This window comes from Camelus dromedarius, chromosome X (genome assembly GCF_036321535.1).
Source record: "Camelus dromedarius isolate mCamDro1 chromosome X, mCamDro1.pat, whole genome shotgun sequence".
NCBI lineage: Eukaryota > Metazoa > Chordata > Mammalia > Artiodactyla > Camelidae > Camelus > Camelus dromedarius.
Genome location: NC_087472.1, coordinates 89,661,126 through 89,685,789, shown reverse-complemented (window position 1 = coordinate 89,685,789; position 24,664 = coordinate 89,661,126). Strand labels below are relative to the sequence as shown.

The window sequence follows — 24,664 nt, the reverse complement described above, 5'->3', positions numbered from 1 at the left end:
GATGTCTATCCTGCGGTTTCTCCTGCTCAGTATTTATTTGTATGTTATTTTCTGGTTATAAAGTAATAAGGTTTCAAGATAAAAAAGGTAAAAAATACCCATTATATACAACTATTATGACGTTAAATAAACTTCCAGTTTTGTCTATGTAAAATTAAATATTGACTATAGCATCATATCATATACACACATATACAGTTGTTCCTTCTTTTACAATGTGATCTATAACATCCCCAAAATATGTCAAACACTTAATTTTATGGTTGCATCATATCTTGTGCTTATCTTGTGGTATACCAATTTTTTTTTACTTTACTAAGATGTTACCATTGATTATTTAGACAGTATCTAGTATGCACTGAACTACATTTTGAGCTAGGCACTCTATTGTGAGCCTTTCCCCATGTCATTAAGTATTTTTCAAAAACACAGATTTTATGTTTCCTCATTTCCCATTATTAGCTGTATAAACTAAACTTTTCCACTCTTATAAACTATGTTTATGATCTATTTATCTATCTCTGTCTCCATCTATCTCTATCGGAAAAGTTTTCCTCAGCAAAATTCACATTAAATTAACATTCCCACCAGTAAGAGAGAATACAGTTCATTGCTGGCAGACCTGCACTTATTATATCTTTCGGGTTTCTTTGTCTTTCCTTTTTGGGGCAATTTGGTATGTTAAAAAATAGTATCTCATTCTGTAAATTAGTACTATATCCAGTATATATTTTTTAATTCAAGTTTAGCTCATTTACAATATTATATTAGTTTCAGCTGTACAACATAGTAATTCAATGTTTTTATAGACAATACTCCATTTAAAGCTATTATAAAACATTTCTATATTCCCTGTGCTGTACAATATATCCTGTTGCTTATCTATTTTATACATAGTTGTTTGTATCTCTTAATCTCATTCCCCTTTGTAGCCCTTCCCCCACCACTTCCCCCAATGGCAACCACTAATTTGTTCTCTATATCTGAGTCAGTTTCTGTTTGGTTATATCCATTCATTTGTATCATTTTTTAGATTTTTTTTCTGCAACTGAGTATGCAAAAATGGCATCTCATTTTGTACATTTTTACTACATCCTTTGCAATTTGAATTATAAGTTTTCATAAGATTAATGGTTGTATCTCTTTTTGATGACTCCCTTATTAATGACTTAGAAAAATGTTTTCCTTGTCTCACTTTTTTTTAATTGGCTCTGGTGTTTTTCCAATGTTTGTGACTGCTTCTGTTGATTGTTACACTTCTCCATCATATGTTTTTAAAGAGTTTTATTATTTAGGTTTATTAAAATGTTTTTGAACTTTTTAATCTACGTGGTAGTTAGTTTTACTAGTGTAACATTTGACACAAGGTTCTAACTTCATTTTTCCAATTAGTTAATAATTCATTTTCTCAATAATATTTGTAAATAATTTTCCCTTCATCACTGTTTTATTAGTGGAAATACACTCTTCTACTCATCTACATACCATTTCTTTTGTACTTAATCCACTCCCCTAAGTGCTATACCTATATACTCTTATTTTTTTTAACATTTATGGTTCTATTAAGTCACATATTCTTCAAAGTAAATTTTGAAATTATTCTAACTATTACAAACAGTAACATAAAGGGGGGAAATATTAAGAAGTTAGAGGTCATTTGGCATTATAGTAGAGGAAATAGGACTAAATAGGACTGACTGAGAATATACATATACATACATACATACATACATACATACTGGGAAATGTTTAAAGATTTCTTTGAAGAAATACTTCTAAAATTACTTTTTTTAAGATATAATATTTAATTCTGAAAAAAGAACCCTTGATATAACAAGGTTAAATTTTTAACTTTTTCTTAATTTAATTCTCAAAAATGTAGGTATTATCTCAGCTCCTAAATAAAATGAATATGCTTTAATGTCTTATGAAACAAAATGCGCTTAGATATACAACACAGGCTTTTCAGAATTAGTAGGAAAAGTATTCTAAAGTCTCCTACATTATTTTTCTTTCATTTCCCATATCAGCATTTCATATTTCCTAATATAAGACTGTTAAAAATACAGTTAATAGAACTCAAAAACTAATTACAGTATTACATCAAATAAAGGTTTAAATTAAAACTAATTTTGTAACCACACTAATTTTACCACTTTCTGCTTGGAAGTGTGTGATGAGCTATAAATCAGCAAGCAAGCTATAAATCAGAGCTTTTATAAAATTGAAAATCCATATTTCTGAAAATACACACTAAGTGAGAAAGAATATACCTCATAAGTAGACCATATTATTGTTTTCAAAGATGGAATTTTTATCTTATGGAGAGAAGGCACAAATGCATAAAATATTATATGTTTCAAGACTTAATCTTCATTTTTTCAGCTGGCAAACTATCACTTGCGATGATTATTTTAATTCTATTATTATATTAAGGTTACACCAAAATGACTGCTTGAAAGGTGAGATCTGCATTGTATTGTTTAAGACATTCAAATATTCACAGACCTGTAACTCCCCAAGTCTCTGCTCCATGATTTCATATTCAGTGACCATGACCTGAGGTATACAGAGTTTGGTTTCTGACTGCTGGATCCACGTCCGGATGGTACTCATGGTCTCCTGATAGCGCATGGGTGGCAAAGTATCAAAAACTTTATCAAAAGGGGAAAAAAAGAGAATCATTTAACCATTTTATTTATTATTGTATTATTTTAATTATTATTATTTGGGGGGGAGGTAATTAGGTTTATTTTTAGTGGAGGTACTGGGGATTGAACCCAGGACCTCATGCATGCTAAGCATGCGCACTACCACTTGAGCTATATCCTCCCCCCAACCATTTTAAACTTTGTCACTGTATTTTCCTAAAGTGCCAGCAAACTAAATCATACTAATAATTACAAACACTAACAAAGTGAAAACCTGAAAATACAGATTAGAATATTATTATGATGTTGAAGAGAAATTCCTATCTATGTTTGATATTTTGACAGAAACTATGCATATATTACATTGAATCCTCATAATCAGCCTTGCACATTTTGCATTTTAAAATGCATGTTGTTAATGTGAGGAAATAGAGAAACAGAGAGGCTGAGTAACTTGCCCAAGGTAACACAGATGGTAGTTGAAGAAACCAAGTTAATTTCATGTATATTTGACTTTGAAGGCTGCTCTCTTTCTCCATTATCATTCGCCTTTGAGGAAAATATTATCATTATCTACAGCAGCTGGTATTTTAAATTATGTCATTTCGCATCTTATTTTATTAAAAGAAACACAATTTATGTGTGTTTAGTATGTGCCAGAAACTCTAATGATGATCACACACATTATCGTCCTTAATTCTTACAATAAACCTGTAGGATATGCATTTTTATTCTCATTGACATTTGAGGAAACTGAGGCTATAAAAGAAGGCCAACTAATTTGCTCATATTCAAATATTTAGTAAGTGTCACAGCCAGGATATTAAACCAAGATCATTTGGTTTCAAAGTCAAAAGTACCAATAAACAGTGTACTTTCTCTAACATATACATATATATATACATACATATATTGACATACATATATTCTTTCCAAATACATATAAAATTAGGGAATTAAATATATATAATGGAAAAGTAAACGTGTGCATATATATAGTTATATATAAGCTTTAAATCATAAATGCATGTAAGTGTATACATATTTATATATTACTATACATTTTATACACACACACAGATTATGTGACTTAAAGTAGCTATGCTGACCATGTTCAAGGTTGAGAATTTTGGCAGAAAAGTAGAAGCCATAAAAATAGTTTTAAGTGTTTTAAGAAGAATACAAAAGAAATTCTAGAACTGAAACCTGCAGTAAGTGAAAAGTAATAACACAATGGATAGGTTTAAAAGCAGATTAGATAAAGCTAAACACAGAATTAGTAAACCTGAAGATGGGCTAGAAATATATATATACATACATATATATATATAGGCCAGAAATGTGTGTGCATATATATAAACATACATAGTGAAGCATGGAGAGACAAAACAATCGAAAATATAGATGAAACAATAGAAGACAGTAAAAAAAAAAAAAAGTAAAATGAACTAACATAAATGTATCTCAGAAACACAGAAACATAGGGCAGAAGCCACATCTGAAGAGAAAATGACTGAGAATTTTCCTAGATAAAATCACGGTGCAAAATACTAGCTTAAATCATTTTATTAAACAGCTTAAATTAAGCCACATTATTTTTATTAGATAGTACGTGAGTTTCAAATCTATATACTAATTCCTTCTAAGCTATATAAGTAGAATATAGGAAAGTATTTTACATACTAGTTAATGGGGTTTTCATATGGTAAAGATATTTTTAGAAAGTGTGTTAGAAATGGATAGTAAGAATTTTACTCAATGTGCTTACATTTATTTGGGAGTTGAAGTCCAAATTTATTTTAAGAAGCCTTCTCTAATCTGAGCACTTCTGATTTCATAGAGAAGGATTTTCACAGATCTCTGTGATACTTTAAACTTCACTGTTTTCTTTCATATACGTAATGTTTCTCTCTCTACTGACTAAATACATTGGTTTGAATGTTCGATAATTATTAATAACAGCAAAGAGGGATCTCATGAATGGTAGTGAAGTAAAGGAGTGAAGTAAAGGAGAATTTACTTATGATGAAGCAAAGTTTTATCTGAGAAGATCTCTGAGCAAGTGAACTGGAATGAGAGGGGTCTATGGGTAGAGACAAGGAGGTATGTTAGATGGAGTATAAAATATATAAAGTTTGGTTTAATTAAACTTGAACTTGTAGTTTCTGGGAAACAGTGCTTGTTTCCCTTGTGGAAGTAGCTAGAACACAATAAACATTTACTAGAAGCTTGCCAGAGATGATATTAATCAATCTAACTGTACCTAGATGATGAATATATGTCAGGAGAGAAAGCTAAGAAAGAGTTGATAAAGATATTAAAATTACTTTTTATTTGAAAAAGATCAACAGGTTTTTTCTTATGAACATCTAACAGAGTGGCTTCTTCATTCTGATTTTTACAGAAAGAGGCTGTATAGCATGATAATTAGCAAGTCTGATTCTGCAGTTCAGTAAACGTGTGCTTTGGAATTGGCTCTCCACTTACTAGCTCCAGCAAAGTACTTAACATTTTAGCATCTTAGACTTCATTTATAAAAAATGGGGATGTAGAAACTTTGGGGAGAATTAATTGAAGTCATTTATTATTCCTTCATTCAGCCAATATTTATGCAGTGCACCAGGGATGCAAGAAGTAAAAACTTAAAAAGCAAAGCCTTGGCTTTCATGATGTTTAAAATCTAATTGGTGAGTCAGGAAATTAACAAATCAAGAGACTGTAATAATTAATAGAAAGAAATGACAGTGAAGAAAAGTTAAGGTATTAGGAGAGGGTTGGAGAAGATTCTTCCAGATAACGCAATGAAAGGAATTTAAGATAGAGAATTAAGTATAAAAATGTTGGAATAAACATGGATCTACATAAGGGATAGGGGGCAATCCATAGATTCCAATGGAGGCCATCACCATCCCCAGCATTGGAGGGACAATCGGAAGAACTGTGAGATGATGTTACAAGAACCCAATAGTTGGAACTACCCAGAAGGAGCTGAACTCACAGGGAGCTCCCCTTTGGAGATGTAGTATTCCCTGAGGAATGTTGTTTCCAGAGAGGACTAGAAATTTGGAAGATTCATTCTCAGCCAGTGACTGAAATGCACCCAGCAACAATTAGAGGGGAAGAGAATTTTCTAGCTTCTCCCTTCTTCTCAACTTCAGTATCCTCCAAGTGCCTCCCACTGGCTGAACCAAGCAGGTAGCCATTTAAAGAGGGGTCCTAGGGAGTATAGTTTTCATAAAAAGAGCAGTGAATAGCACTGAGAACAGAGTAAAGAGCTGCACCGGGATGATGGTGAAGGTGGGTGCAGAGGGGAGGGAAAGGAATTTGAGAAGGGAGGCAAGGTGCACCAATGGTTGGGGCAACATTCAGTATTTAAGTTTAGGAGCTCAGTATGCAGACTTCTATTTTGCCATAATTTTTTTTTAAATGTCTACATGTTACAGAAATTTTTTTTTAATATAACAAAGGCATTAAATAAAATATAAAGGATAGAAAGTGACTAGACAGTGAATCAAAAAGCCCTCTCCTTGGAAGTACCGCTTGACAAGAGACTTAGAAGTAGTGAAGGAGAAAGCCATGTGAATATGGAAAAGAAAGGTTTTCCAGGTGGGGAATAACAAGTGACACAGTCCAGGGCCATGAGTATTCCTAGTAATGCAGGAGCACAGCAAGGAGGCAATTTAACAAGAGCACAGTGAGCAAGGTGGAGTGTGGCTGGACGTGAGGACAGGAGGGTGGTCGGGAACTCTGACCTTGAGGGCCCTTGGAGACCATCTTAAGATGCTACACTGTATTGTACACTCATCTGTATTTGCTAATCACCACACCCACTGCTGGGTACAGAGTGTATTTGCTGTTCTTTTCAGCTAGAAGAGAGATGCCAGACAACAGGAAGGTGAAGGAGACACTCTCAGGGCTAAGCAGAAATTTTGAGTTTAATAAAAAGTTTTATCTTTGTTAACAAAAGGAAGAAAATCTTTGCTGGGGGGAGAACAAATGCTGAATAGAGACACTCATGTTCTTTCATTTGAGGGGAGGGGTAGATGCCTCTGAACTGATCACATTCTAGAGAACCAGATTCACAGCCAAAGCAAAGACATTGCTCTGAAATGATTTACAAACACACACATGTGAACACATACAATGCATATATATGAATATTCTGACATACACAGTGAATTTAGTAGTGAGTTTCTACTTCATCCTGCAAACAGAATCATGATCAGACCAAAAATTAAATAACAATAATAGATAAAGACCAAGAGACTATGGTATCAAAAAAGATGAAAGTGTTTTATTTCCTTAACTTTAAGTTTATTTAAACAGTGTTATTTGAATACTGAATAATACTTGCTGGTCATTTATACACACACACACACACACACACATACACACACACACACACACAAAAGACAGAGTTTATTACATTTGAGAGAATAAATAACCATGTATTTGGAAAAGTGTTTAGACTGTGTCGAAGATAATCTTGGATTAGTAGCATCCTGGGAAAAGACTGTACTTGTAATTATACCTGCATTAAATGAGAGGAAATAAAGATTTTCAGATTTGTCAGCTTATCACTGAAGTGATTAAGTAGTATGAGCATGGCAAAAGCATCAGTTACTTAACCTACAAGTGTATGTTATAATAGTATAGATTACCCACAACTCAGTCAGCATCCATGTATATAGCTTGAAGGATGGAGGGAAGAAAGGAGATAGATACATAAATAGATGGATTGATAACTAGACATATAGAAAGAAAATGCCATAAATTCAAATAATTCATTGCTTTCCAGTACAGGCCAGCAAAAAACAAAAATCTGTCAAATCCAGAAAGATGAATACTGAAACATTCTAAATTATTAAATGATAAATTTGACCAATTTTCCTTCTATTAACAAATATAATTCTAGCTAGATCTTAAGAAATAATCACAACTTAATACATTCTTTTTCTTCCTGTGAATTTTAACAAAATGTCAAAATACGCATTAATTTATATTATTCTATAAATAATTTATATTCTGTAAAGTCTCAGGTTCTCTTCAAAACCCTGATAAAGTACTGAAGGATTCAGACCATCAGAACATGAGGGCACCGTTTATAATACCGTATAGACAGAACATCTTATTCTATGTTCTGACTCAGGGTGTTTGGGCACATTTCCTCCTTGCTGGCTAGATCCAAAGGAAACCTGGGTGTTTCACAGGTGGACTGCAATGGGGAGGAGCTAGAATTGAAACAAGATCTATCAAGCTCATCAGTTCTGAACTAGATACACCTCCCTGCCCTCCATGCAGGTTCATCAATCAGGAAACACCTCTATTTGAATACCTGGGGGAATAGTTACCCAATGGGCTTTAATCTCACTCTCACGTCTGCCTTATTTCTAAGGGAGACCCTGATTGTACTCTCCATTCTTTAGCTTCCTTCTACTCTATCACTTTAATGGAAGGGGAAATATTTCAGTCTCCGAATGGTTGATTTTTTTTCTGTCTAACTGCTTGTGATCAGTATTCAGATAAAAGCCACAAATTCCTCCCACTGAGAGCTGAATCAACTTTCACTCTATTCGGAGAGAAGACAGAATGACTTGTGAAAAGATCAAATGCTTTGTTAGTATAACTCACAGGTAAGTTACCCAGTACAAGCAAAAGCCCACACAATGGAAGATCCTTCCTAGTCTCTCCATGTGTGCTTTTGCTTCCTTTCAATCTATCTTCAATGCTCAGTTTCTGAAAATGCATAACTGATGCATGATGTTATATCACAGCATAAAACCCATCAATATTGGTTCCAGATATTAACATGAGAAAAATGAAACTTCATCACAGCTCATAAAAGGTCCTTCTAGATAATTCATCTCTCTAGACTCATCTCTCATCACTCTCTCCTCTCCATGCTCCAGAGACACAGGACTTCTGATTCTTAGCTAGCCATCACCTACTACCTTAGTCTCACTAATTCCTGTTCATCTTTCAGCTTCTGTGTCCAGCAGTACATTCTCAAGGAAGTCTTCACAGACCTCCTCAGCCTGGATAAGTTTCCTTTATTTAGTTTCAGAGTCCTGGCCTTGGACTTCTCCATCTAAGCAGTCAGCTCAGATCATAATTATAAAAACACCAGTTTGATTACATGATTAATAGCTACATATTTCCCCAGGTTATAAGCATTATGAGAGCAAGGAACACATGGTTTTAGCTCAATGATCTATCCCCAGTAAGAAGTTTAATGTCATGCAAGGAATCAGTATTTGTTGAATGAATAACTGCAGGTTAAAGAGTATAACCTTGAGCACAAAGAAAGAACGCTTTTGCCAGGAACACAGAAGGAAACCAGTGTTTGGTGAAGCCTAGAATCTGAAGAAGAGGAGAAAGAATTTGCCTGGAGAACTTCGACATTCTTCTCATCTCATCTCCTAAATCTTTCTAATCCCTATGGAACCTTCTAAACTCTGAATAGCTTAAATTGACTTTATCATTCATCTTGCTTATCCTTTCACACTTCAATGTTTCTAGACTACTAAAGTCGACTTTAACTACAATGATTTTTTTCTGGTACAATTCATTTCCAAATTTAACATGTGTTAGTCTGGCTGAAAATTAACAAATAGTAAAGAAAATGTATAGTGTACCTCTTACTGGAGAGACACAGAAAGAGAGAGAGAATGAACGCACGTGCATTTTGGGTTTCTCCTGGGATTCTTTTGAAAAAAAACAAAATTGTGTTCTAAATTCTACTATTTTGGAATAGAACAATTCTAACAATTTTTACAGAAAATAGAACAATAAAGTAACAATTTTTATTACATTGTAACCAGGAATACCAGTTTCTATGGAAATATGAGCACCAATGCATGAAAAACAAACTCTCTATTTCTCTCTGTACACACACTTCTGAATATAATAAATATATGTATGTATTTAATATACATTTAGTACACTATGTTATTTATTAATTTATTATTTTAAGTATTTATCAACTGTCAATTCTATTTCAGCCACTATGATATCTTTTAGCGATGCAATAATGAATAAAACAGAGCCTTTGCATTCATTGATTTCATACTTTACTCAGGGAGCCAAATAATATTCAGTATAGTTTTGATCAAATTGTAATTAGTTTTAGAAAAGAGAAATATAGAGTACTATGACAGTAAATAATAAGAACATCATATATAGACTGGGAGTGCTTAAGGATTAACTTTTGAGCAAAGACCTGAAGAAATAAGAATTAGCTGTGCTAGGACTTCCAGGAGAACATACGTAAGATCTGAGGTGGGAAAGAACATGCCATCTTCAGTAAATGAAGGGTCAATATGAAGTAGGGAGAAAAGAAGCATGAATGAGGCTGTGACTGGAGGTAGGCAACGCCCATATTAAGTATGGCCTTTTAGGTGCCTTTAAACTAAGAGCAAACAGAAGTCATTAAACATACTACACACAAAAGAGGTGACACAGTTAGATTTCCTTAAGAAAAATCATTCTAGCTGAAATACAGAAAATAGATTTCTCATTGTCAAGAATGGATGTGGGGGAGACAATTTAGTGGTCCAGGCAAGAAACCGAAGTAGCCTGGATTAATATGGTGACAATAAACATGAAAAGAAGTTTGGATGTGAGAGCTACTTAGGAGATAAAAATACACAGACTTGGTGACTGAATAGAAATGGGAGAGGAAGTGGGTGAGGAACGGGGAATATTAAGAATGATTTCTGTACCGCACAGGGAACTATATTCAGTATCTTGTAATAACCAATAATGAAAAAAATATGAAAAAGAATATACATATGTATAACCAAAATATTATGCTGTACACCAGAAATTAACATTGCAAACTGACTATACTTAAACATACAATTTAAAAAAAAAGATGACTACAAGTCTCCTGATTGTGCAACTCCACAGATGTCAGTTCTTTACCCTGATATTAGAGGGACCAAGGAGGAAATGGTTGTGGGTTGCACAGTTGCCCACCAAGAGTTATTTTTTTGGAACTTACTGAGTTTATGATAACTTGAGATGTCTAAACAAAAAAGTCATAGAAGTAGTAAGACAGGAATCCAAGCCTTAGAGGCTAGGTCTGAGCTGCAGATCAAATGTGTGACTCTTCTATTTATAAGATAAAATTAAAACCAAGGCTATTTTACTCATATTTTCCTTCTAGATATAAAAAAGCATTCATTAGCCAACATGATTTACATGGTAGTAGCTGAACAGTGATTATAAATGACACACAGTTTATTTTACCAATGATTATAAAACACAGAGTTTATCCCCTTTAAACCAGACATAAATGAGAATATTAGTGAAGAATTACTAGTTCTGTTTCAGATTAAAGAGAATGAAAAAGTCTGGTGCAGAAGCTAGTTGCACCCCAGGGCAAACTTAGTATGAGCCGCTCTACCTACCAGTCAATGAGTGAGTGCATGCTGGCCTTGTGATTTCCCTCCAGGAGCAGAACTAGTCCTGCTCCATCTAGGGAAATTCGCATTCTTCCTTTTATGTAGAAAGAGAGTAATAACCCAACTGATAATCTGCTCTTTATCGAAAGCAATCAGGCAATAAATATATACAAATGAATAACCTACCATGTGAAAAAAATCACAAGAGTTCTATTCACATCATTTGGCCCAGATCAGGCCCACGAAAAAAAAAATGGCCTGAGGATTCAACATTTAGCCATATATTGCTTATAATTACATAACATTCACCTTAAAATAAAGCTTCTTAGGAAACTCTTATGATAGTTTTTTTTTTTACTATTTTATTGCTAAGCTGCCATTTGAAAATATAGATATTATCTTAATGTTTTATGATTAGGGAAACATATCCTACAAAATTAAAATTAATATAAGTGATAATGGTTTTGGAAGCATGTTGGGTGGATTATTGACAAAGTAAATGTTAAGGGATACCATGCTGTACACACTACTGCTTAAAGTAAAAGGTTAAAAAAAAAATTGATCTCCAGTCCGTTAGTACAACCATGTGAAGGACAGCAATGACAAAGTATGATCAAATTGACATCTAAAATTGCTGTAGAGGAGTGTGAAAAACACCTTTTGTATCTTTTGTAAAAAAAAAAAAAAGTCCTTCTCTTTTATCCAACTGACTTTAAAGGGGGAAAGACTTCAGAGAAGAGAAGAGAAAAGAGAAGAGAGCAAAGGAGAGAGCAGGAGAAACAAGGCAATATTATTTCATTATTTAAGAAAAAGAGAGTCATGGGTGGCATAAGTGCTAGATTTTCTGATATACATGAGTCTATGTCAAGGGGTAAAAGACTCCAAATGAAACGCAAGATAAACAGAAACGTACTTTGTAAATTCAGATTTTCAGAGTTATCATAATAAGGCTGAGCTCTCGGAAGAGTAGGTTATGTATGGCACTTTTTGAAAAGAAAAAAAACACAACTATCTGTCCCCACCAAAAAAACGTTAAAACAAAACTACTCAAAGAAAATAAAGGTACTTAAATATCACAGAAATGATGGTAGAGAGAAAGAATATGGAACTATGCTGTCCAACATGGTAGCCACTAGATACATATGTCCAATGAACACCTGAAACATGGTTAGTCTGAGTTGAGATGTTCTGCAAGTATAGTACACAACAGACTCTGAAAATTTAGTATGAAAATAATAAAAAACGTCTTTAATTTTTAATTTTGATTCTATGTTAAAATGATATTTGGATATCTGTCTAAATAAAACACACAAATTACTTTCACCTTCCTTTTTAATATGGCTACTAGGAAATTTAAAATTATGTCCACGTCTCATATTTCTGTTGGTTGATACTTATATAGAAGCTGGGGAAAATGATCCATTTAGAGAGAGAAAGAGTATTTATTAGCAGTCTGTAGCATGATAGTATTTAAGAACAGTGAAACTTCTGCTATGAATATGAAGCTGACTGCAACTTGAATGCCCCATCATGTATAAGCAGAAATTAGTGATGAGTTATATGAGTTTTGCATGTATGTGGAGAAATTGAACTGAGAGCACTGTCTACTTCTTTGATACAGCTATTTAGAAAAAAAAAATGCTCAAGTTGAAGCTTTCTTTTTATCCCATACCAAGTAGACTCCAACTTTTTCCCCATGCCTCATAGTTAACAGAATGATAGGGAGATAATATCAACAGAGACATTCTTCTGCAACTCCAAACTTTATTAAATGACATAAATCTTGACACAGAACAAGTATTTCTTTAAAATGTGAACAGTGGCAGAAGATGCAAGAAAGAAGAGGGGACCCACTGTACATTATGATTAACATACTAGAAACCGTCCTTATAAGACTTAGAAAACTAAGAAATTGTGTATATGGAAACTTGCATTTCCAAAACCAACATATGTTACTTCCTTAGATGGATATTAAAGGACCTTTGTGATTGGAATTCAATGAACGTTTCAGCCCAATTTCCCATTACCATAAATGTTCTCCTATTCCCAACCAAAATCTCTTTCTTAAGTTAAGCCTTTGCACTGATGCCACTCCCCTGCAAAAAGATCAGGCTCCATTCCCACAAAGGGTCCTATGTGTGGTCTGACATGAACAAAAAAGATGGCTTTCTAAGACTTGTATCTAAGATCACCTTAGAATTTTTAAGAAGCCATATCGCCAATGAATCAATTGAAATCTGGGTCTTTTTCACAAGCATTGCTCTTGTATTCACCTCTGGAACAAATGATTCATTTTTCACGTTAATTACAATTTTCTGACCAAGTTTGTGTATACATAAACTACTACACTACTGAAATATTTATTACAATATAAGGTAAGTGTTGTGGGGAGGGGATTGCTACATTTTTTCTCTTTTCCAAAATTTTTTTTCTAAAATTAGTCTTAACTGGTTCAGGCAATCCTATCTTTAAGAACTCCTGTTAAATAAACTTTTTAAATATTTTTTATGCTCCACTTGGCATTTAGCACATGTTCCCAAGATTCTCAATGTCAAAAAGCCATTCCTGTATCTCATGCTATGAAGCACATTTCCAGTTTAAATAAATATGTCTGCTATTCTTGCTCTTGGTGGTGTTGACAAAGGAAACAGTATGAAAAGAAAAGGACAATTTACAAACAGTTTTTCTTCACTTTTTTTCCCCCTAGAGTTTAAGAGTGAAGCAATAAGATTATGTCTTCTAGAATAAAAGAATTCCTTACCTAGATATAAAAGTAAATTAAGTCAATTTTCTGACCTGGAACTGAAAGACATATTACATCAGGTCAACCTTCGTTTCCCTTCCCAATCTCAGCACCTTAACGTGTAATAGTAGTGACTAACAACAAAGATTGAAATTATGGCCATAGAAAGCACTTTTTGCTGATGGCCCTGAATTTTTCTTCTATAATCCCCATAGGAGGCAAAAGTCATTCCCTGTAATTTTGGTAAGAGTATTCCCTACCACACCTCCCCAGATCATCACCACTTCAAAGGCTACCTTCGTTTTTCTTTAGCTACCCTGTGACAGCTCTAGTCCAAGGTTCTGCCTGTATGGCTACAATTTCCCATATCTCTCAGACTCTTCTTAGATCTTTTAAAGACATGAATCAGTTACTTGATTTCCTCAACTGAAATTTCAACTGCTTTTAAAATAAAACCCAAACTTTATACAGGAACCTATGGGAGGACCTAGATGAACTCCACCCTTATTTTGTCCTAATCTTCCCATGATTTGCTAGTTTCCACCCCTCCAGTCCTCATTTCTATCTTCTTGGACATGTCAGTCACTTCTCCATTTTGGGGCATTTGGGCTAATTTCCAATCTTCTTAATGTCCTTCCTTCATCTCCTCACAGAGCTGGCACCTGTACATACTGTATATTTGGCTCAAATGTCATCTCCTCAGGATCGTATTTTGTCAGTGAACATAATTTGTGATAATATAATTCAGATATGCATGTCTTTGTTAACTTTCTGCCTGTAAGCTCCATGAAGACATAAATCTTCCTCTTAATTTCCACTAAATACTTAGTATCCAAACTTCCATGGCACATAGTAGGTGACCAAAAATGTCTACTAAACTAGTGATTGAGAATGTAAGACAGTGTTGTGCCAAAGAGTAACAGATTAATGCAATCCCTATAAAAATCCCAATGTCATTTTTTACAAAAATTAAGAAAAAACAAACCTAAAATTCATGAGGAACCATAAACCACCACAAATAGCCAAAACAATCTTAAGAAAGATGAACAAAGCTAGATGCATCACACTTCCTGATTTCAAAACATATTACAAAGCTAAAGTTATTAAAACAGTATGGTACTGCCATAAAGACAGACACATTGATTAATGGAATAGAATAGAGGGCCAGAAATAAACCCACATATATATGATCACTAAGCTCAGACAGGGTGCAAAGAACACACAATGGGGAAAGGATAGTCTCTTTAACAAATAGTGGAGGGAAAAGTAAATATCCACATACAAAAGAATAAAATTGGACCCTCATCTTACCCTATACACAAAAATCTACTTAGACTAGATCAAACACTTAAAGAAATTGAAGCCATAAAACTGCTAGAAGGAAACAGAGAAGAAAAGTTTCATAACATTGGTCTTGATATTACTTCTTGGATATGACACAAAAAGCACAGGCAACAAAAGGAAAAGTAGACAAACTGACAGCAAACTAAAGTTTCTGTATAGCAAAGGGAATAATTAATAAAGTGAAACAGAAATGTACAGAATATGAGAAAATATTCGCAAATCATATATCTGATAAGAGGAATATTTAAAATATATAAGAAATTTCTATAACTCAATGCAAAAAAGAATAAACTGAATAAACTGATTAAAAAAATGGAAAGGACTTGCACAGACATCTCTCCAAAGAAGACGTACAAGTGGACAAAAGGTATATGCAAAGATACTCAAAATCACTAATTAGGAGAGAAATTCACATCAAAATCACAACGAGGTATCGCCCCACACTTGTTGGGATAGATATTATCAAAGAGAAATAAAATATAATAAACATTGATAAGGATGTCAACTTTGAAACCCATTATCAGTGATGGAAATATAAAATAGTGCAGCCACTAAGAAAAAAGTATGGCGGTTCCTCACAAAATTGAAAATACAACTACCACATGATCCAGCAATCCCACTTGTGGGTACAAATCCAAAAGAATTCAAAGTAATATCTCAAAGAGATATTTTTACTCTCATGTTCATTGCAGCATTATTCACAATAGCCAAGACATGGACACAAGCTAGGTGCTCATCAATGGGTAAACGGGTCAAGAAAATGTGGTATAGACATAGAATGGAATACTACTCAGCCTTTAAAAAGAAGGAAATCCTGCCACGTACAACAATGTGGAAAAACTGGGGGGACACTATGCTAAGTGAAATAAACCAGTTACAGAAGGACAAATACTGCATGATTTCACTTATATGAGGTATTTAACACAGTCAAACTCATAAAAGCAGAGAAAAGAATGGCAGTTGCCTGGGGCTGGAGGGAGGAGAAAACAGGGAGTTGCTGTTCATTGGTTATAAAGTTGCAGTCACACAAGAGTTAATTCTAGAGATCTGCTGTACAACACTGTGCCTATGTTTAATACTATATAAAAGTTTTCTAGGAGAGTAGATCTCATGTAACATGTTGGTATCACCAATTTTTTAAAAAGGAAAAAGAAAGAAAGAAAGAAAAAAAACAGTATCATGCCAGCAATCTGAGGTTATAGAACAAAAGAACATACTTCTGAAGTTTTTGAAAATAACAAAACACTTGTTTTGTCATAACTAATGCAGCTACTTTCCCCATTTTCTGAACAAATCAAACAATAAAAAATCTAATATGATTTTCCTGACACGATTTCCACCTCACAAATGAAATAAATTCAATCTATACTACAAATTTTGTTTCCATATTTACACTGAGAAAGAACAGTCAATTTCTTCCTTGTTAAAACAATAGGTTATCTCTAACTACGTGCTGTGTTTTCCACATTCATTTTAGGGTCGAACATGATCTTTCCAGTTTGCAGTTTCTAGACAATGTTTCTAGCAATTATTTTGGGAGGCAATACTACTCCCTCAATCTTTCAGCCTTAGGCAATCACTAACCTACATTCCATCTCTTTAGATTTGCATATTGTAAACATTTCCAATAAATGGTATCATATAATATATGGTGTTTTGTGATTTGCTTCTTTCACTTAACATAATTTTTTCAAGATCCATCCATGTTGTCACATGTATCAGTACTTCATTACTTTTCATTACTGGATTTTATTGTATGGCTACACCCATTTTCTTTCTTTATTCATCAGTTGATGGGCATCTGGGTTGCTTCCATTTTTTTGGTTATCATGAATAATGTTGCTATGAACATCCATGTGTACTTTCTAGTTCTTATACCATCTCCTATTCATCCTTTTAGTTATTCAAGCTATGTTAGGTCATTTGTGACATGGAGATAATAAAATATATTCTCAGAGGGTTGTTCTCAGAGGACTAAGAAAGAATTTATAAGAAAGTTGTTTGTATACTAAAAATTACTATGAATATAGAATGTATTTAACTTTTAGTATTATTTTCTCATATCACCTTTGCCAGGTACCAATCACCAATTCCTTACACCAATTTTAACTATTCAAAGTACACTTAAAAGTTAAATTTTTTTTCATTGTGATAAAATTAGTAAAGAAAAAAAGGAAAGAGGAAATGAAAGTAAGGATGGATTTCCAGGTCCCGGTGTTGGCTCTTATTTGCTGAAAATTTAATATGTTCAAAGTATCATGTAGTAATACAAGAAATGAGATTTACTTCCTCGTGCCAGTTTGGGGGGAAAACATACATGTGGAAAATTACTTGAAAATAATTATTAATTAACAATCTAAACTGCATTATGACTTGATATGGTAATTTTTTAATTTACTTTTTTATATATGTGTACTTAATACACATATACACATTATATATAAATATATTATATAAAAGTAATTATATTATAATTTTATATAATTATATAACTATATACAAAATTAATTATGTGATTTTATATAATTTATATATAATGTATGTATAATAATGTATGCAATATATAAATTATTTATATATAATTTATATTATGTGTTATATATATAAATTATATATACAAATATAAATTGCATACTTTATAATTTACATATATAATCCATATTTAATTAATGATTAATTAAAACAAGTTTTCAAAAAGAGTAAAAGTGTTAGAGATGTTTTATTCAATATGATGGAAAGAAAGACATTTTATTTAGAGATAAACAGAGTGAAAATGTTTGGCAGTTTTATAAACAATCATTACATATATAAAAGATAAATAGAAGACATGATAATATGAATGGGTAGACTAATGGCTGTAAGGATAGAGAATATATATTACTATATATTTATATTGTAGTATCATAGTCAAACCTGTTATCATCACACATCAATATTCTGAACATCTTTAAAAGAAACAAAAAAGGCTAAACCTTAATATAAGTCTATATAAATTAAAATAATATTTCATCGAATAAGCTCTTTTGCCCACCAGTATAACCATTAACATGTACTTGATTTTAAGGCAGGTTTATAGATTTTATGATAATAAAAATGCATCATTGTTAAATAGGTCAATGTTGGAAAATTTAGGACATTCACAATTTTTTCCCCACTTGATTTCATAGAGCCCAGTAACAAGTATACTGAAATCCACTAGAGGGAGCTGACATTATTGTAAAGCTGTAATACATGCTTCCCTATCAGGAAAATAAACTCTTAAGCAAAACTGACTTTGAAGTAAAAGGGGAAAAAAAAAATAAGCATTTATCTTTCATTCCATGACCTCACCAATAAATAAAAAGGAAAAAAATAGGCAATTGAGGAAAGCTTCGTGTATTACAACACTACACTGATTCTAGAAATGTTATGTGGTAAATTTGTTGCATATTTACAAAGGAAAGCAATTAAACATGTGTGTTCCAACAAATTAAAGTTTTAGTAGAAAACAAATATATGTTCTTGTGCTTCTCATAACAACTTTGAGGATGACTTTAAAAACTTTTTTTTATTCTAATGCCTTAAAATCCAATTTTACTCTACACTCCTTTGTGTGTACATATATAATACCTATGGATGTATGTGTACAGTGAACCAAAAACCCATTCATTGATGCTTAGGAGTGTTCATAAACCTGTTAAGGAATTTTTGTCTTAAAAAATAAGCTGATGAGCAGGGATATTTGGACCAGAAACTGCATGAATATCATAAGAGCAAATTGGTGAGAGGCAAATATGAGAATCCTGAAAAATCTGCTAGTTATATGGTAGACATTTGCATAACTGCTCCACTTATATTGTATTTTACTAGCAAATGAAAAAAAGATGTTGCATAGTTATAGTGATCCAATAGTAAAATGAAGCCCAAAGAATAATTTGTCCTTGGCTGAGTTTCAGTTGCCACATGCATGCTACTGCTATAATAATCTTCATATAAACTGAAAGAAGTATTAGCAAGATGCCTAGCTAAATATCCCTGTACATAAAGCAAACTGGATTTAATGAAAACCCACTGAAAGGGTTTCAACTGCTCTTTTATTTCCTTCAATGTTCAAAACACTTGAATGTAAAATCTGCAGCCCACAAAGGAGAAGTTATGCCTATATACAACATACGCTTTATTTGTTTCTCACTATCATGAACTTATTACGGAGCGGGTAAGAAACAGATATAACCTGTCTGTTTTCCAGCAACAGCATTTCATTACTTGTCACTACTGGCTGTAGTGAGCATGGTTTCTTCAACAGAAATCATTCCTTCATGTTAGTACTTTCTCTTTTCCCCGACAAAGAACTAATTTGGAAAATATCAAGTTAGTCATTATAAGTATTTTTACTTACGTGTCTGTAGTTCTTTCTCTCTGGCCTGCATATCAGCAAAGACTTGGTTAAAATGATTTGTAAAGGCCACAAAGTCTGCATCCAGGAACATTGGCCCTTGTCCTTTCTCTTTTAGGGCTCTGCTTTGACTTTTTAATCGCTCGATTTGAGGTTGAAGAGCTGACAGCCGGTTGACTTCATCCTGTACCATAATTTAGAGTATTAAAGTAAATAACATTTTTACTTTGCATACATTATGTTTTTACAGAGCAAAGTATTAAAAGGCAATGATGCAAGCTTAGCTTAATGCCCTTTTCAAAAAATTGATAAGAAACTTCCATGATGGCTAAAGCTAGCCTCTAGCACAGGTCATCAATTTAAGAACCTTGGCTCTTCATTCAAGAGATATCATCATATATAATAATTTTTAAATTTCAAATTACATCATTTAGAACATTCATGGTCATGAATGTGTACAGCTGCAAAGTATTAAAATGATCTTATACCTTTTCCATAAATCAAACATGAATGTCCCTCCACACCCTTCTTTTCTCAAAGTTGTGTGCCTGCCACTGCTTCAAATTCTAAGCTCACTGGATGAACAATTTTAATTTTTCTTTAAATTAATTTGTGTAGAATTATACACATGTATGTATGTCTGCAAATATACATACTACATTAAATCACAAATATGTTTATACATTAATACTACCACATGTATTATATATACATATATACATGTGTATAATAATACATACAATAATACATTTATCAATATGTAAACTGTATAATTTTTTTGTATATACACATATTTATCTCTATAATTACATAAGTCGTGTTACTTCTCCTGAATGAACAGACAATTACAACTGTTTAAATTAGGGTGACTGTCCACCCTACTTTTCTCTTGTTGTCTGGGCATAATTGTTAATAACACCCCTTTTCACTCTCAAGAGTACTCTGGACACTCCGCTGTGCTGTCGAATATAGTAGTCACTAATCACATGTGGCTACTGAGCTCCTGAAATGTGGCTAGTCCAAATTTAGATGAGCTGTCCTCATAAAACATACAGTGAATTTTGAAGACTTAGTATGAAAATACACAAATATCAACTCTCATAAATAGTTTGAAATAACATTTTTGATATATCAGGTTAAATAAAATGTTATCACTGAAATTCATTTATGTACCTGCTCCTTTGTTCCTTTTTAATGTCATTTCTAGAACATTTAAAACTGCACATGTGGCTTGAATTTGTGGCCTGCATTAGATTTCTTTTGAATAGTATTATTTTTGATATAGATGTTTTCATACTCTATGGTTTCTAAAGAAGTTGCAATTTATATGAATTTGTTATATATATAATTTGAACTCAGATTTCAAAATGTTCTTTTTTAAAGTATTAGTACCATGATTGTTACTTGTAAGTACTTATAAGTCATATCTGTGCTACCTATAGAAAAAAGTACTTCAGGGTTGTTTACCATTTAAAATTAAAACAGGATAATTAAAGTTTTAAAAATTGGGTCACAAGCCAATTACAAGGAGGGGAAAATTGACAGAATTATAGTAATTATGAACTAAATATAAATCTAAGCTTCCTGGAAATTAGAGTGAAAGGGAAAAAAAGTTATTTTTGGACACATGCGTACTCTTTTAGAGAGAGTAACTTCTGTCATAGGATTGAATGAGATAAATTTATCACATAGATCCGTTCATAGTAGAAAGACTACCTAATGGACAATGATACTTATTAGTTTTAGAAGATACAAAAATAACTTTCAGAGGAATTCTGGTATGTGGTTTTAGCAGTATGAGTTGATTCAAGTAGGCTAATCTCTAACAGTCAAATTCATTTGGTAGGTGGAAATGAAAGACATTTAGATAAATGGGAAGGTGATCCATCTCTCTTATTCAAATATAAAGCCTTTCGATCACGTGCTAGAAGGTGGGAGCATATTCATGGTTGAAGAATAAGACAAGAGGTAAAGGGTAATACTCCGTGATTTTCATTATAGAATTACAGACATGTACTTTGTACACCAGGCTTGCAAATGGTAGCACTGACATCTGCCATGAAACATTTAAGAACCTGATTTACATTTGGCCAGATGGAGGGCCGTCATTCTTCCTGTTTAGGGGGCTATAGAGGGATCCTACAGTATAGTAAAGAATGTTCAGCAAAACAAAGGGGACTTTGAAACTAATAAAACATTTGGGCAAATGTTCAGTGGAGACCTTAAAGTTCTGAGAGTAAATAACAGGAAAGATCATTTTGACCTTAAATATTTAACATTTAAAGATGCTAACAAGTACTCAGTATTTCCATAAAAGGGCCTTAGTGTGGTTAGTTCTCCAGAGTTAGGCATCTCCTCTGAGTCTGTTTATCTTTTAAAATTGTATGTTTATCTGCTGGAAAAGCTTTTGTATTTTTCTCAGGAAAGTGTCCATGGATATCTTCCAATTCCAAAATGACTTCCTACTCCTCAACATATTAAGAACCAGTTCTGGCGAACATTAGATTTTGAGCTAAATCTGCATCCTAATCTTAGAAAACATGTCCAAATAACAAAATGCATTGACAAATAGGATACAGTAATTTATTTCCCTATCACTAATCACATCCAAAGAGTATAATTTTAACTGTTGTGTGAATGACATGGAGCTTTATCCTGCTAAATATTTTACCTAACATGATATATTAAATGAATAGAAACCAATGGGGCAGAGAGAAAGAGTAAGGGGCGACTAAGGGGGATGGAATTGCATCATCAGAATTTGGAACTTTGTGGTTGAATGCAGAAAAAAAGAAACAGTTTCACTTAGGATGACTTCTCTAACATCCAGAGAATATTTAAGTATATAACCTCTAGGGATCTCCATTTGCTCCTGAGATAAAGATCAAGGTCCTAGCATGCCCCAAGAGTCCTTGCTTTGTGTCCTATATGCTTCCTATAGGCTTGTCTTTTTGCCTCCATCTTTCATCTTATGATGAATATAAGATTTTTATTGAAAGAAATAATATAGATGGAGTATTACATTAATTCATAGGAAAAATGTCATGGATTCTACACTTTAATAGCAAAATGTGTCTAGAATTCTACAGAACAGAAATTCCTTATATTTGCATATTTGCCTAATAAACTAAATGCCTTTCTAGACAATACTCTTTATTGAAAAATATATTTCCTGAGTTTATTTACTTCCTAGTAAAGCTGTAGGTCCAATATTTGAAGAATTATCAAACCCTTCAATTGATTTTCTTTTCAAAATAGCTTTGAATTTCCCATCACTTTCCAGGTTCCACACTAATATCAAACCATCCCTGTACCCTCCCTATCTCTAGTCTCGCATTATTTAAAAATTCTTTTCAAAGTATGCAGATTAACTCCCATTTACTGCTTTTAATATTAAACTTAGTCATCTCAGTCTATCATTAAGGTTCATCCAGGAAACCTTTTCATCTATCCTGTAATCAATTTCCCTCTTCTCATAAAAAGTGTAACTATGCATAGTAACTTTCTGTAGGAACTAAGCTAAAAGTTCAAGTTACTTATATTATTAAATATCTCGTTTTATTACATGTGCAGAATACTCTTTTACTGTTTCTCAGACCCTTTGGTGACCATTGTATGTTCTCTGCCCCTCCAGATACACTGTCCGCCCTTCTCCTGTGACTCAGGAGAATTACATTGATAGACTACAGCTCCTTGTCCTCCGCCTTCTGATCAGTTGATGGGGAGCTCTGCACAGATTCTGGAGGCAGGGAGGAGAGCAAAGTAGGGTGCTTCCTTTTCTGGCTCCATTCCTGTGTTGGCACTTAGGCTGGCTCTTAAAGCTGCCTTTAAAATGGGCATCTGACTCTCTCCATCTGTGTTTCCGTAACTTCTCTCTTCCTGATCCTTTTTATCCTAAGAATAGGAACAGCTCTGATGTTGGGTTACTATTCTATCCCTTGTGGTTCCTCTGTAGTCCAAGCACATATATACAATAGTTTTTATAAAGAAACATTCCTCAAATTACCCTAATTTAGTGGACTGTCAGTTTTAAAGGTTTTCCTCACGAAACTGATTATACCGTATATCAGCTGCTTGTGCTTGTGTGGTTTCTACATTTTGAACATATGACTGAGTTTTGCTCTTAGCACTGGAGCTGCCATAAGAAAGAGCTCCAGATTACTGGCCACTTCCCACAGGATATATGTGGTTTCCATACCCAAAAATAGCCTCACCATTCTGCAAACTGACAAAATCAATTAACTATGTGTAACTACTCTAAATATGTTTTTCGGGATTTGGGTATCCATGTATTATCTATTTAAACAGATTTTCTTCACTTTTATTTTGATCTTCAGTGTGTTTAACTAAACCCTTAATAGGGAAATTTTATCATTAACTAATGTGCCATTCTTCTGGAAATTGCCAAGAAATCCCTACTGATCATGCTCCAAATAGGAGAAAAGAGCCTTACCTTACATATTTTTAACTGGCTTTTAATTGCTGTTGGCTCTGTTGCGGTCGTGGGTTGGGTTTTCAACCAGTTTTCAGCAGTAGTTGTCATCTGCTCCAATTGCTGCAGCTGATTATAGAAAGCGATGATGTTGTTCTGATACTCCAGCCAGTTAAGTCTCTCACTTAGCAACTGGCAGAACTCTTTCCACCGGCTGTTCAGTTGTTCTGAGGCTTGTTTAATACTGTCAGCATTAACACCCTCTAGAAAGAAAGATTTTAAAAATACATCCACTGAAGTCACAGACTGAAAGACATTATCTGAAAACCAACACCCCTCAAGTTTAAAAGTACTCATATGAATGATTTCATAATATTTGACCATTTATTTACTGATAAAAGAAGTTAAAGTACCAAGATGATTTCTCATTACTGACTGCAAATTATTACAGTTGCATCTTATCAAAGAATATGAATGTAATAAAGTAATAAATAAGGATACATAAGACCTAGAAGAGTAGAATACATTAAAAAAAAGAACAAAAATGGTCAAAGCCCTGGTGGAGGGTGTAAGATTGATCATGGATCAATAACTTTTTGGATGTTTCCAAACAGATGTTAAGTATCACTTATATTATTAAACTGTACTTTCAAAAAGTAACTTCCATTTTTATTTTTAAGTGGTTTTGGAATTAGCTGAAATGTTTTTATTTGG

At 33.2% G+C, this 24,664-nt stretch overlaps 1 protein-coding gene and 1 long non-coding RNA gene across 10 annotated transcripts in view; one reads left to right on the top strand and one right to left on the bottom strand.

Annotated features, from left to right (window-relative positions):
* DMD (dystrophin) overlaps positions 1-24,664 on the bottom strand; it is a 1,947,932-nt gene that overhangs the window by 1,183,614 nt on the left and 739,654 nt on the right. For all 9 annotated transcript variants that reach the window (XM_064483309.1, XM_031445593.2, XM_064483311.1 and 6 more), the window contains 3 exons: positions 23,972-24,213; positions 19,522-19,702; positions 2,509-2,654 (listed from right to left, as the gene is read on the bottom strand). In XM_064483309.1, coding sequence (XP_064339379.1) covers positions 2,509-2,654; positions 19,522-19,702; positions 23,972-24,213 — 569 coding nt within the window. The remainder of the gene's footprint in view (positions 1-2,508; positions 2,655-19,521; positions 19,703-23,971; positions 24,214-24,664) is intronic.
* LOC135320282 (uncharacterized) overlaps positions 1-24,664 on the top strand; it is a 100,243-nt gene that overhangs the window by 12,860 nt on the left and 62,719 nt on the right. The gene's annotated exons all lie outside the window — the stretch shown is intronic.